Below are 14764 nucleotides of genomic sequence, written 5' to 3' on the forward strand. Positions count from 1 at the left end.
TCACAGGGAAGGATTTCTTCCCAATATCCATCCCATCTAACCCTACCCTCTGTCAGTTTGAAGCCATTCCCCCTTGTCCTGGCACTCCAGGCTCTTGTCCAAAGTCTATCTTCAGGTTTCTTGGAGCTCCTTTAGGTACTGGAATTGTGCAGAAGTTGTGGTGTTTGGGGTTATTTTGTGTGCTCCATACACTAAAAACCATTTGGGGAGGAAGCTTTTGCCTGCTTGTCTTACTGACCTGTTTTACCTTGTGCAGGATTTTAGGATCAGAGAAAGGTTGGGCTGATGATCTTGAAGGTTGGGCTCCATGATCTTGGGGTCTTTTCCCACCTTAATAATTCCGTAAAGTAGCTAAGAGGCATGAACACGGGACAAGAAGGGAGTGGAGTCTTCCTCCTTTTATGCTGAATATACAATATTGAGTATTCAGCGTAAGAGAAGCTAAAAGGAAGGAGTTGTGCTGCACTCCTGAAGGTATGTGCTGGTGTGCTGGAAGTGGTTTATCTCAAATGCTATAAAAACACATTCTGCAAAAAGCACCAAATGTCATGGTGGGATGGCAAAGCCCAGGAATCAGGAGGAAATGGTGCCTACTGTGACTGGGGACAAGAAAAACAGGTTGATGATAACAGCTATTAAACTTCTTTTTAAGGCACCTTGTTGCACTGGCTGTCTCTGGGAGCTGGGCTGAGAAATCAGCTTTAGGATTTTCACACCTTCCTGTAAAGGAGAAGAGCTGGAAATATTGTGTAAACAGTTTGATTGAGATAACTAGATGAGAGTTCTTCTTTTGCATCAACATTTCTTTTGGAAATCTAGACTGCAGAATCATTGTCGAGTGTGAGCTTTACCAGCACAAGTAGACTCAAGAGCAAACAAGCACTGAGAAAAATAAAAGGGCAAGTAGATGCATGAGAAATGTTATAAATGTAAAGAAATCAATTCAAAATAATTAATCATCAAAAGATGGTATCTAAGATAAATTAATTAATGCACTTTGAAAAGCCTGTCCTAATTGTGGGCTTCTCCATCTGGGTTGTTGCTGTTGTGGGTTTTAACAGGTGGTTTTCTACAAGATAAAGAAATCATTCAGTCAATCACAGTTTTAAATTTTCAAGATTGGATCTCTTTTGACAAGAGAAAATTATGTGGATGCTGTGACTGTTTAGAGGGAAATGAAGAGTGGCACCAAGTGTTCTGCAATTAATGCTCATTTCCTGGAGTCCCCAAGTCTAATTAATAATTTTACAAACAAAAAGGGGGCAGTGGGAGGGGAAGAAACAGCAGTTTCACAACCTGCTATCAGAACCTGGTACAACATTCCATGTGTGCCATCCCAGGTTTATCCCAGGTAACAGAAGCAGCCAGGGCAGAGCTTCGAGGATTACTCCTGCCATGGGCTCAGTGGGAGCTCCCTGCTCGCTGTGAGTGTTGGAAAACTGGACTGAAATATAGGGTTTCAGCAGGTGTTAATACTGAGTTTTCTGGAGATTGGTGTGGTTAGGTTCTTGGGTATTTTTAGTAGGACATAAGAATATGCTTAATTCACGTTTCACCCAAGGGGTTTGTGGACTGTAACATCAAAAATGAAGCTACAGAGTGGTATTTTTTCTGGTTAATTAGAGGAGTATTTTAAGGGAAGATTTCTCTGACTAAACCTGTCCTGGGAATGGAATGAACCAGCTGGGGACCCCCCTAAGCAGTCAGGTACCCCCACCCGAGGGTAGTGAGGATGCAGAACCAGGGTGGGAAAGGGGCAATTTTGGGGGGCAAACCCAACCCCGAGGAGCTGGAGCGGGTGGAGGAGGCGGGGAGCGGCGCCGGGGCGGCTCCCTCCCTTAAATGCCACGGCGGAGCGGGATGCGGGGCTGCAGCTGCGGGAGGGAGGTGGGAGGGCAGGAGGCAGGATGGCACCGCCGGGGGGCGGCGGGGAGATGCGGGATGGGGACGGGGATGGGGACGGGGACGGAGCTCCCGCAGCGGGGATGCAGCGCTTCACCTGGGAGGAGATCGGGCAGCGGAACGGGCGGGGGCCGGCGCCGCAGGAGCGCTGGCTGGTGATCCACAGGAAGGTGTACGACATCAGCCACTTCTGCCGGAGACACCCGGGAGGGGCCCGGCTCCTCGTCAGCCACGCCGGGCAGGACGCCACGGTGAGCGGAGCGGGGATGCGGGAGCCGGGATGCGCCGGAGGAGGGCGCCCGGGAAAAGTCGTGCGGAGAGGGCTTGGGAACGATCTCAGTGGGAATGGGGGTATGGGACGGAGTCGGGGGAGGGAAGTGTGACCGCTCCGCGCGAGCCTCGCCATCCCCATGCCATGGGAAAGGGCAAGCCCACGGGAAAGGGATCGGAAGTGTTGCTCCAGTTAAATCAGAGCAACAGCTGGAGCGAGAGCAGAGGAGCACATGGAGATGCTCAGAGGACTGGAGCACCTCTGCGAGCTGGGAGTGTTCAGCCTGGGGAAGAGAAGGCTCTAAGAAGAGCTCAGAGCCCCTTCCAGGACTTAAAGGGCTGCAAGAGAACCGGAGAGGGACTTTGGACAAGGGCCCGGAGGGACAGGACAAAGGAGATTAGCTTTAAACTAAAAAAGCGTCAATTTAGAGTGGATATAAGGAAGAAGGTTTTGATGATGAGGATGGTGAAACACTGGCACAGGTCACCCAGAGATGCCCCACCCCTGGACACACTCAAGGTCAGGGTGGATGGAGCAATCTGATGTAGTTGAAGATGTCCCTGCTCTTTGCAGGGGGGTTGGACCAGAGGAGCTTTAAATGTCCCCTCCAACCCAAACCATTCTGTGATTCTTAAGTCTTCAGGATTCCTCTTATCTCCTGGTCGTGCTTGTGTAGTTGCTGCAAGCTGCAGCAATTTTTTCCATATATAAGGGATATTTGAGGCTCATGGAAATCAAAATAATTTTCAGCCCATCAAGTTTAAATTTCAAATTGTGTATTAGTTGAACTTTGCATTCTGTAATTTCAGCACTCATTTCTCAAGTTACTACTGCCAGATTTCTTTTATTTTAGCATGCTGGAAAATCCCAGACAATGGATGAACCACATATTTTGTTTCTGGGATCTGAGCCAGGTTGGTAGGTAGTTGGTTCCATGTCCAAATCATTAAGCCCTCCAGGATCTGAGCCACTTTTGTGTTTGTCCATCTTGCATTAGGTCCATTGCTTAATCTTTTGGATATATGTTATGAAAAATTAAGAAATTATCTTAATTGAACTGGAAGAGTTTAACCAAAAGCAGAAACCCATGAAAGGTGGCAGCTCAGGAGAGAAGGCTCTTAGTAAGCAAAGAAACCCAGGGAATTTAAAAATCAGTATAATTAATGCAAACATTTTAGAAAGGGTGACACTGCACACTGAAACTGTGGAGCCCTCAGTGCTGCTTTTTATTGTTGTGTTCTCTCACAAAGGATAACAAAGGAAGGATACCTTCCACCAGACCAGGTTGCTTCAACCTGGCCTTGGACACTTCCAGGAATGGAGTGATTCAAAAGGCAATTTTTAATTTTTTTTTTTTTTAACAAAATCTGGATTTCTTTTCCTTTGTTGCTGTGCCTTTGCAGGATGCCTTTGTGGCATTCCACGTTGACAAGGCACTGGTGAGCAAGTACTTGAAGCCACTGCAGATTGGGGAGCTGGCACCAGACCAACCCAGCATTGAGACAACTAAAAATGTAAGTCTGTCCTTACAAAAGAGATCAAAGGAGACTAAAGGGAAATATTCTGAGATTACACCTTGTTCTTCTCTATCAGCATAGCTCCTGGGGCAATGAGAACCAGGTTCCTCGCATTTTTGAGCTATGACTTAAAAACAATGTGTAAATATGAAATTCCTGAAGATGAATTTTTCTTACCACAGCCACTCTACCAAAATAGCAGTTATCACCTCTTCTTTCCCTTGCTTTGAGGAAGAGCTAACCAAAAGGAAAAGGAATAAATATTCTCCTTCAGCTGTAGGTGCATTTAACCCTCCCCTGCTAATCCTGGGAAGAGCAAAGTGAAGACAAATATAAGGAACAATTTCATGCAAAGACCTACCACAAGGTGGCATGGGAAATTCATGCACACAAAGTACAGCTTCCACTAAACACAACTTCCAGCTGAGCCCTCTGCTGCCTGCCAAGGATTTGATGGAATGAGCACCGAGGAGGATTTTTTTTAGGGACTGGGATGCAGACATTGTGATGGCTGCTCCTGGGTCCTCAACAAAAAGCTGTAGCAGAGCAATGATAACATTTATTAAACCCAGCTCTTGCCCTTTTAGCCAGATCCTTTGTTCTTTCTCCCCCCATTAGAGTGGTTTTTGGGTTATGAGGTAGCAGTGCTGTTGTCTAAAACCAGATACTTGTAAACCTGATGCTTTCCCAAGGAAATGCTGGTGAAAGACTTCCGGGAACTGCGCTCCACAGTCGAGAGAATGGGACTCCTGGAGCCAAACCAACTCTTCTTCTTCCTGCTCCTGGCTCACATCCTGCTCCTGGATACAGCTGCCTGGCTCATCCTCTTCTACTTTGGGACATCCTTACTGCCCTTTGTTTTCTCCCTGCTGCTGCTGACCATTTCCCAGGTGAGCAATGAATTCCACACTGTGGACTTGCACCAACCTACACACACACACGTGAGCAGTTTCTTGTCCTTTTCTTCCTCACTTGCCATAAAAACACAGCCAGGATCTGGATACTAAGAAGAAATTCTGCATGTGGAGAGCTCACACTAAACTTAGTTTGGGATTCTTTAAGCAAGATATATTCTGGGGGAAACCTTGGGACTGTCAGGATTCTGCAGTCCCTTTCTACTGGTGACTTGGGAGCAGTGTCTGGAAAATAAATCTTATTTCAAGGCAAAGGATGAGTGTGGCACCATCCCCATCTCAATTCCTCTTTTTCTCCCCTCCTAAAGTTTTCTTTCTCCTCCTCCAGGTCCAGGCTTCCTGGTTACAGCATGATTTAGGACACCTCTCAGTATTCAGGAAAACCAAGTGGAACCACTTGCTACACAAGTTTGTGATGTGCCATTTGATTGTGAGTCCCTAGAAAACTTCTGAGGGTTTTCCTGTAAAAACGTGTGTTCTGAAGACTGTGGAGCACGTGCAGCACTGGGGGAAGAATTAGGGTCAGGAAGTAAAGGGAATTCTGGCTCTGAAAGTGCTTTTAATGCTTTGTTCTTCCCCTGAACAGGGGGCCTCTGCCAAATGGTGGACCCTCCTGCACTCCCAGCACCATGCCAAACCCAACTGCTTCCACAAGGACCCTGACATTGACATGCACCCTTTCCTCTTCACTTTGGGGAAGAAATTCTCTGTGGAGGTCAGTGAATGGGTGTGGCAAGTCTAAACCTAAGTTGTGATGGCAGTTTCTGTAAAGAGGTTTATTTCTCTACAGTTTACTCTAAGTCCCTTTAAGAATCTCCCAAACAGCTGATATGTTGATGTAAATAAATCAGACATGATGCAAGGCATTGTATATAGGGTGGAAAATGCACCAGCACATTCATGGTGGAGAAACCTAATGACCTAGAACAGCCACTCAGTAATTAATGATCATTAGATAACTTGTAAACATCAATCAATGTACGGCATGGCTGCAGTCAGCCTGGAATTATTATTTTAATATGAATGTATGAGGCTCAGGCAAAAGGGTGGCTTTGATGTGTCTTCTAGGAGAGTGTGCTGTGACAGGAACAGCAGGACTGAAAAACCTAGGCTGTTCCTGGAACTCCAGTTGGGCAAAATTTGTTGGACTGTGTAGGATATTCCCAGTTTGTCCTGCTTGGACACTGCCGGAAGTGACAACCTAAGAGTGCTGAACCCCTTTTGCTGTAGATCCCATCAGCTGTTGACACCATCACAGCAGCTACAGCAGTGAAATATTCTTCTCCAGGTCATTGTTGAACTGCCATTTAGGTTTAGAGAATCAGAGCAGAAATAAGGGGAAAAAATGAGAGAAAATACATATTTCTGACCACTAACATAACTTAGCCTTGATAGATCTAATTCTTCACAAAATGAATCATGAAACAAGGAATGAGGGTTGTGGGAAGAGTGCAAGAAGAGCTCCTTTGGAAAAGAAATTAAAAAGAGCAAGTTACCTGTGCAAATTGCTTGGTCTTCACTAATATATATTTTTTTATATATTTTTTTTTCTGGGTTGTTTTTTTTTTTTTTTTTTCCACAGCTTGGGATCAAAAAGAAAAAATACATGCCCTACAACCACCAACACAAATACTTCTTCATCAGTGAGTATCTCTATCCTCCTGCAATTCCCTGTGAGGTATTAAAGGGGCTTGGAGATTCTACTTTTGACCTGAAGAACATGAGAAAAACAAAGGTGCCTGAATCAAAGAACACAATAAAAAACCCCAAAGTATTAACAACCAGACCTGACCCATCTTATCCCAGATCTCCCACATCCTCCACAGAGGCTCTGGGTTATGATATCATACCACATCTTTCAGTAGTATCAAAGTCTGGGGTTTCAGGGGTTTTTTTGTTTGGTTTGCTTTGGTTTCTTGGGGTTTTAAGTGCAAGTGAGATGTCCTTTTGGAAGGCTGAGTTTGAGCTCTTCAAAAGGGATTTCATATTCATTCCTGTTGTTCCCCTGCTTTGCACCAAGGAATAAAGAGCCAGATAAGCTTTGGGCTGTGGAAACCATTTCTCAAATTAATCATTCATGGCTGTTCCTCAGTCAAGAGCCTAAGATGAAATCTGAGGTTTGTAAGAAGTCTCAGATTAATTGTCAGACCTAGAAATGTTTCAAGGCACTAAACCAACATCCTAACCTGGAATGTTCTCCAGATTGAGCAGGAATTCAGCACCCTTCCCCTCCCAGGCTGATGATGTCACCCAGTCCATGATGTCACCAGTGATGCATTTTTCTTTCCAGCTCTTCCTCCGCTCCTGTTCCCCACCTACTTCCACTGCCACACATTCTACATTGCCTACACAAAGAAGTACTGGGCCGTGAGTACTGCTCCTTGTGTGACCAAAAGGGGTCAGATGGGCACCTTCAGCCTTCCTTCTGAGCATGGAGCCAGCTCCTTGCTGAGCAAGAATGCTCAGATTCACCTCTTACAGCAAGCTGTGAGAAAATATCATAGGCTTGTGTTGGATTGCTCGAGATTATTCCATTCAGGAAAAAAACTGTCAAAGCTGAAAGTAAATCATTCTCTTATACTATGAAGCTTAAAAAATAAATAAGCAAATGTAATTTATAAAGATCTGCTTTTCTTGTTCTCTCTGGTTTTGGTAGGACTTGGCCTGGATGCTGACCTTCTACATCAGATTCTTTTATACTTACGGATCTTTATTAGAAACAAAGAGTCTCCTGGCATATTATTTTATATTCAGGTGATGTCTTTTTAGAAGGTTCTTCAGCCTCTTTTCTATGCATTCTTTCCATCTGTACCTGCCTTTCTCTATGTTTATATTGCCACATTCTCCTTTACCACCTTTTTTTTTTTGCCTACTTTTTAGTTCATAAATTCTTTTGTTCAATTGCCAGTGGAAGTTTTATTAGTTGTGGCAACAAAGATTTCACTGAGTGCTGACCAAATTGAGAAATATTTACCTCATACAACATTCAGTGCTTTGGGTGTTAAGTCTGCAGCTGCATAAAGAGCACATTTAACCAAAACAGCTTAGCCTGGGCTTGCAAATGCCCAGGTATTATCCAGCAGCACTGACTTGAATGGACAGCACACTCGCCCCTTGGATCATTTCACTGATTCTAATCAGTTTGGGCCTTGGCTAAAGATAAAACAAGCTGAACATCAGTCAGTATTAAACAAAACACATGAAATAATCATGAGTTTCATAAGGAAATATTAAACTTCCAGAGTTTGGAAGTCCTTCCAGGTGCTGGCTTAGCAAGGCTAGTGTTCAGCCACGTCTTTAAGTCTGGCTTTGCCATTATTTCAATGGCTCCTCACTGCTCACGCAGCACTGAATTCTCTCATCTCATTGCACAGGATGCTGGAGAGCAGCTGGTTTGTCTGGGTCTCACAGATGAACCACATCCCAATGGATATCGACTATGACAAGAATTTGGACTGGATGTCTACTCAGGTAAAAGATTTTTCCCCTTCTTAAGAACTGTGGCCATACAGGTATAAATTTTAACCATAAGCAAGTCTCCTGTTGCATTAAGGGTGAAATCTGTTGGTTGCTGGGAGGTGAAGGTTAATAGGCTGATGGATTCAGTCATGGAAAAGGTAAAGGAGTACAGCAATAACACACTCGTGGGCAATCCAAAATTAAATCAAGGTTGAGCTCTGGTTCCTAAACATACTCTTGACTTGTCTCTGACTTTGCTTTTCTCTCCCCTCCTTTAGCTCCTGGCAACATGCAACGTGGAGCAGTCGCTGTTCAATGACTGGTTCACAGGGCACCTCAACTTCCAGATTGAGCATCAGTGAGTACTCACCCCAAGAGGGAATTTTCTTTCTCCTCATTTTTTAAAAAATATCTTCTCTCTTTTATTTTTTCCTTTCTTATTCTTTTTTCCTCTGAATTCTACAAATAGTTGTGGGGCAGCAATGAATTTGCCTTTAAAACTTAAACTCCTTTAAGAGAATCATGTAATTCAACTTTCACTGGATCCACAGGATGACAAGAGAAAATGCAACAGGGGCAGGATCAATGCAAGAACAGCAACAGAGTAAATCCCAAGTTGTAAGTTTTAAGGATCAATGGAAATCTCCTGTTTTTAGTCTGCCACAGGAGTTTAAAGCCACCTCTGCTGATTTTTTTATGCTGTTACTCTATAGAGTGAGATACGCAAGGATGAAAGATGGGCTCATCTACTCCTCTGTACTATGGAGAGGGCTACTTCTGGAAAAAGGGAGGGAGGGGAAAGTAGTTTCTTCCATAAACATCATTTAATTTAGAGACAAACTGCGGAAAAGAACAGAGGGGAAAGCAGGAAATTCCTACGAGTTCCTTGTGCTAAAAGCACAGCAGGGGGAAAGAAGAGCTGGGAGCAGCTACAGACCCTGCTCATTGTGAGCTGGGTGATTCCTGGGAAGCACTAATGATTGGGATTTCCTCTGAAGCTTGCCTGTCTCCTGTTCACAGCCTTTTCCCTACGATGCCACGGCACAACTACTGGAAGGTGGCCCCTCTGGTGAAGTCCCTGTGTGCCAAGCATGGCCTCGAGTACCAGTGCAAGCCTCTGCTCACAGCCTTCGCAGACATCGTGCAGTGAGTAAAAATAAACCTCCCAAACTGTAGGGGGATGCAGGAGAGACTGCAATCCTAAGAGCAAGAGTTGTTTTGCTCTATTTTTACCCTCCTGGGCACATGGTGACTCTTGGGGATGGTGCTGTGCAGGGCTGAGTTGGACTCGATCTTTGTGGGTGTCTCTCCCAGCTCAGCTTATTGCAGGATTCTGGGAAATGAGCAGAAAACAGACAAAACCTCATTCCCTTGTCCCAGCAACACTCCCCTGAGCAGCCCTGTGACATGTCCTCTCTCTCTCTCTCCCAGCTCCCTGAAGACCTCGGGAGAGCTCTGGCACGATGCCTACCTGCACAAATGAAGGACAAGGCTTGGTGCTACCATTCACAGCCTGCCACGGCTGCATTCCCAGCAAGCTGAGGGGCAGGAAACACAAGGGACTCTCTGGCAGAAGAAAGTGAGTAAGGACTGAGGGATAAAATTGCAGTAGACATAAAACTGCCCGAATTTTTCTTCTGTTTTTTCTTGGGGTTATGGTTCAGATATGTTAAGAGTGGGCAGGGCGAGCAGAAGGTGAATTGTTAGTAGAGGGAGGAGCTCTTTGCTGAGTCTGAGCATTTCTGAGCCTGGGCATGGCCTCAAGTCAGATCATGGACTGGTGGAGCTGAACATAGTTAACTTCATGTCAGAGGCCTCTGATCATGGGTTTTGGGGTTTTTTGTTTTATTTTCCTCATGTGGAGGGTCTAATGCTTGATACAGCATTTGCTTACTTGAATTGGAAACTGCAAAGGATTTTGGATTAACATGGTGTTTCCAGCAATGTGCCTAAACTACAATAAATTAGGATAAACTACAAACAACACTTAGACTGTAGCAAGGGCACATGCAGTGAATAAAAACATAAATGTGTTTTCATTACTGTTCTCTAGAGCATCCTCATTGTCACAAGGCCACGAAACACGTGGTTAAAACCAGCTTAAGGCCTCTGCTCTGTTCAAAATTTATCTGGTTTGAGAGGGGTTTTTGTACTTTGTGTTGGGCTGAGACGTGTGCACACTCCACATACACTCCCCACCTATACAGGACTAAGATTATACTGCAGAAAGGTAAACCAAAAGTAAAATAAATCACCTACAGACATTTGGTTAAATCCAAAAGTTGCTGTTGCAGCTAAACCAAGATCACCTCAGATTTTGGCTGTGCCAGGCAGAAGGTGAGTCAGTGAAAGAGGCTGGCCCAGGTACTTTGAATCACCCTTGAGAGGAGACAGTATCTTTCCATTAATTAGTAAAAAAGCCTGTTCTTTGTTTCAGGTGAGTACTACAGTGAGTACATACTCAGACCATGAAATAAAAGACCAGCTTTTGGAAAGGAGACTATGGGAACAACAAAATCCACTTAAATATTAGCAGTTACCACACTTTTTTTTTCAGTAATTCAAAGTTAACAAATAGAAAACTCGAGAGGTAAAAAGATATAAAAAAGTCTCTGATGATGTAACAAATGGACTTTGTACTACTTGTGCAATGATTGGCTGAATTACTCAAAAACCTTTAACCCCGCACAGTCAGCCAGAACAAGGGAAAGATTTGCTATTAAACCATTTTTCCTGCCTTGGAAAAAGTGCAATTATGTTTAGAGGTTAACAGCACAAAGTACAGTGCCTGACCCTCACAAATAAAAGAAGCAATTCCCAAAAGCTCTGTGGGAGAATTAAGAAATAAAGCAGAAGTCACAACAGCATCACTTACTCACAAACACATTTCCACTGCTTTAAAAGGCCTTTTAAAATTACCTTAAGCAGCCTCTGAAAATGATTTATTGGGTAGATAAAAGGCCTGATTTTGAAGATCATAATTTGATTTCTGGATCTTTGACATCATTGGGCTCCTAGTTCAGGACCCCTGCACATCAAAATGCAATTAAAAAAGACAGCTGTGAACGTTTCCATTGTTTGAGGACCCAACAGTGCTCCAATGAGGACAGGTGTGCAAGAGGATTGAGCAAGACTGAGATGAAGGGCTGTGGATAAATATGGAATAAAGCCTAAGCAATATATGGATCAATGCCAGAGTAAACAGGAGCAGTTTCCAAGTCTTCCCTGGGTTACCTTTGAGCAATCTTACCAGTATCAGTCTCAGATGAAAGCCTGCCTGCACCCCCTCAGGAAAATATTGGATAGCTGGATGAGATTTTACAAAGAAGGTATCACTGAGAGGCCCAAAGAAGGAAACACATATAAATTAGTCATATAGCCCAACAGAAAAGCATAAACAAACAAAAAACAAACCCAGAACAAAAAAAATCCCACTCCTGTAAAAAAGTTATGGTACATGAAAACAGAGTGAAAAAAAAAAAATCAGCATTAGCAGTCAAGTATCTTCCTTAAATCTGAGCAATGATGAAAACAATACAAAATATTAACTGGCTTACTCTAAAATACAGCCTTGATTCCTGCAACTCTGAAGGGCAAAAATTCATTATTTTCTTACACTAGTATCTTGGAATCAGAAGTTCAGGGAAGACAGTTCCTACTTGAAATAATACTGAAAGTTTAAATTCAAAGTGAAGTATTTTTCCCAATAAAATCTCTTACGTAAAGTACTGAGTGGCTAAAGCACCTTGGACTCTGCGCACACACAATAAGTGTAAAAAAAAAAAAAAAACCAAAACCAAAAACTTCTTCATTCCTGGTTTTCCAGCTTCCCTCCACAAAGCTGAGAGTGTTGTTAAGACCTTGTAGAGAACACAGGAGCTATGACTATGCAGAAATTCTGTATTTTCATTCAGTTTGGGGAGTGTTGCAACTGTAACTTAGTCTGTAACCAGTACCTGCCATCACCCTCCTTCCTCAATAAATCTTACAACATTTAAACACAAGGTCAAAGATTGCCAAGTGTGGAAAAGAGAATCATACACTAGTTTGGGTAGGAAAGTGTATCTACTTGTGTGTCAATTCTGAATCAATAATCACAGGGACAAGGATTTGTTGCACTGGAAGAAAACCCCAAAGACACAATAAAAAAAACCAAAGTTCTCAATCCTGGTCAAAGTTTAAAAATGGGGAACCTGAGAGAAACAAGCAAAGAATAAATACTGAAATTAACAGACACAGCAAATCTATATAAGGGATTTCTGTGGTTCATCACATGCTATGAAACAGGAAAGGAAGTTTTCCTTCTGACTTGGTCCATTAGAGATTTACAGTACTTGAACTGCTCTGAGTTGCAGGATGTAAAAATATTTAGTGAATTTTTTCATTAAAAAGTAAAACTATCAGTTTATCAAGCTTTAGTCTGTAATCTGAGAACAAATTTCAGCCCAGCTCTTGAAGGCCTGCAGTGCAAGATTTCCAGCTGCTCCGGGTTGAAACTTGACTTTAGGTGGAATTCCAGCGTGACAAAGTCCAAGCTTTCATCAATTAAACCACACAGGCTCTGCTCTGCAATCCAGGCTGCAAAAGTGTCATCATTAACAGTCAGCTATAAAATACCTCACTTGTTATTTTTACACCACTGCCTCGTTGTTCAGCCTTCATTTGCTTTCCCGGACTGTGTAACAATGCACCACTTTATAAACTTTTGCAAACACAGGGCTAGTTTTGGGAATCTTCTTAATCTTACTGATCCATCCCAGCTGGAATCATCCTGAATGCTACAAACCTGGCAAAACTGCCTGAAATTCATTTACAATAATCAAAAGAGAGCCTCAGTTATTTTCCCAATTCTGTCCAAAATTACCTTAGGCCACTGCTGAGGTTTAATCCTCAGTGTGAGAGTTGCAGTTATGCTCAAGTCCACCTCTGCATGCCATGACCTGTGTCATGACCACATAACTTTGACCCCAAACATCAGTTCAGGCTGAGCTCTGCAATATTACCTGGGGGGGAAAGGTCAGGCTTTACCGTGCACTGCAGATCTCTGTGTAATTTGTTATCAGCAGGAGATAAGAACACACAGCCCCATCATCAGTGGATCAATTCACTTCTGCAGCGCTGGGCTGGAGCCCCACACCCCACAGCAATCTAACTCACAGTGTACAGTCACAGAGGGCCCATCCAGTCCATCCCCCTGCAGGGAACAGGGATATCTTCCACCATCCCAGGCTGCTCAGAGCCCTGTCCAACCTGGCCTTGAACAATTCCAGGGAAGTGGCACCCACTACCTCCCTTGGAACCTTGAGCTGGGACATCATCACCCTCATAAAACATTTTGTGAGAAAATGGTGACTCACCTGCCCGCAAGAATTCATGGACCAGACATACAAACAGAGAACAAACAGCCTTCTTCTGCAAGATGAGCAACAGGTATGGAATATTTGGCAAAACAAAGTGATTGGTTTACTGGAAGCTGAAATTATGGATACCCAAATGCTGCTCAGCCCGCAATTCCCATCAATGAGCAGCACTAAGGAAAGGAAATCAGGGCTTTTTCCAACATCTTTGAAGCACTGGAAAGCCTGATTCAAACCTACCTCACCCTTTTTCTCCCCACATAACATTTAGCAATCCCATGAACTTCCTTATCTCCTGGCACAGCTCACTACAACAAATGTGATTCTGACACTTGCTCGTGGTTTTTGGCTATTCAAGTTCAAATATATTGGGGAAGGGAAAATAACCTAGGAATGAAGGCCCTTTAAAAGAAGAGGTACTGCTGGAGAAGCTGTAATTTCCCAACATTAGTTTCAAATTCATTCCCAAAACCACTGCTGGAGATATGCATCTAAAATGCAACACGAATAAAAAAATATTGAGCAAATCTGCTTTACAGATCACTGAAATCATATTGCAACAACCTGACAAAGGAATGTTTGATTTTAATGGAACAGAACACAAAAACAAAACAAAACTGCTGTTCTGTCATGTCAACAGTCTCTTTACTCTCAAAATAAGGAGCTGTAAATGGATTTTTTGTCTTATTTATTTGAAGAAATAACATTAGTGTTCTTCCAGTGTTGCCTAGTGCTCTCCACACCTTTGGGAAAAGCTAAGCTTTCTGTACAACGCTTGTCACGGCCAGTTTAGCATAGAACACAGGTCATTTAAGTCATTTAAACACAACTGTGGAGTAAAACTGAGTTTTTAAAACAAAGGCAGCTGCAAAAAGTACATCGTTGAGCAATTCTGCTTTACAGATCACTGAAATCATTGCAACAACCTGACAAAGGAATGTTTGATTTTAATGGAACAGAACACAAAAACAAAACAAAACTGCTGTTCTGTCATGTCAACAGTCTCTTTACTCTCAAAATAAGGAGCTGTAAATGGATTTTTTGTCTTATTTATTTGAAGAAATAACATTATTGTTCTTCCAGTGTTGCCTAGTGCTCTCCACACCTTTGGGAAAAGCTAAGCTTTCTGTACAACGCTTGTCACGGCCAGTTTAGCATAGAACACAGGTCATTTAAGTCATTTAAACACAACTGTGGAGTAAAACTGAGTTTTTAAAACAAAGGCAGCTGCAAAAAGTACATCTAACCTACAGCTTCTGCACTACCTCCAGAAAAACAGATGAAGGGATGTATGAACTTCCTAGATTAACACAAAGTATTTGAAGACATTTGCATAGAAAACAC

General features: G+C 43.2%; 1 protein-coding gene across 1 annotated transcript; it reads left to right on the top strand.

Annotated features, from left to right (window-relative positions):
* Positions 1-1732: 1732 nt before the first annotated feature.
* Positions 1733-13394, top strand: LOC121339445 (acyl-CoA (8-3)-desaturase-like). Its single transcript, XM_041411221.1, has 14 exons — positions 1733-1745; positions 1972-2153; positions 3577-3687; positions 4383-4580; positions 4933-5034; positions 5191-5319; positions 6187-6247; positions 6895-6971; positions 7261-7358; positions 7979-8075; positions 8342-8421; positions 9084-9209; positions 9495-9642; positions 13130-13394. The coding sequence occupies exons 1-13, from the start codon at positions 1733-1735 to the stop codon at positions 9544-9546; spliced, it is 1326 nt and encodes a 441-aa protein (XP_041267155.1). The 3' UTR covers positions 9547-9642; positions 13130-13394.
* Positions 13395-14764: the final 1370 nt, after the last annotated feature.

Source organism: Onychostruthus taczanowskii, unplaced genomic scaffold (assembly GCF_017590055.1).
Source record: "Onychostruthus taczanowskii isolate IOZ18803 unplaced genomic scaffold, ASM1759005v1 scaffold101, whole genome shotgun sequence".
Lineage (NCBI taxonomy): Eukaryota > Metazoa > Chordata > Aves > Passeriformes > Passeridae > Onychostruthus > Onychostruthus taczanowskii.

Bases quoted from the DNA above. Each gene is read 5' to 3' on its own strand.
- LOC121339445 (XM_041411221.1), top strand. The intron at 2,154-3,576 runs GTGAGCGGAGCG...GTGCCTTTGCAG, and splicing joins ACGCCGGGCAGGACGCCACG to GATGCCTTTGTGGCATTCCA. The intron at 8,076-8,341 runs GTAAAAGATTTT...CCCCTCCTTTAG, and splicing joins TGGACTGGATGTCTACTCAG to CTCCTGGCAACATGCAACGT.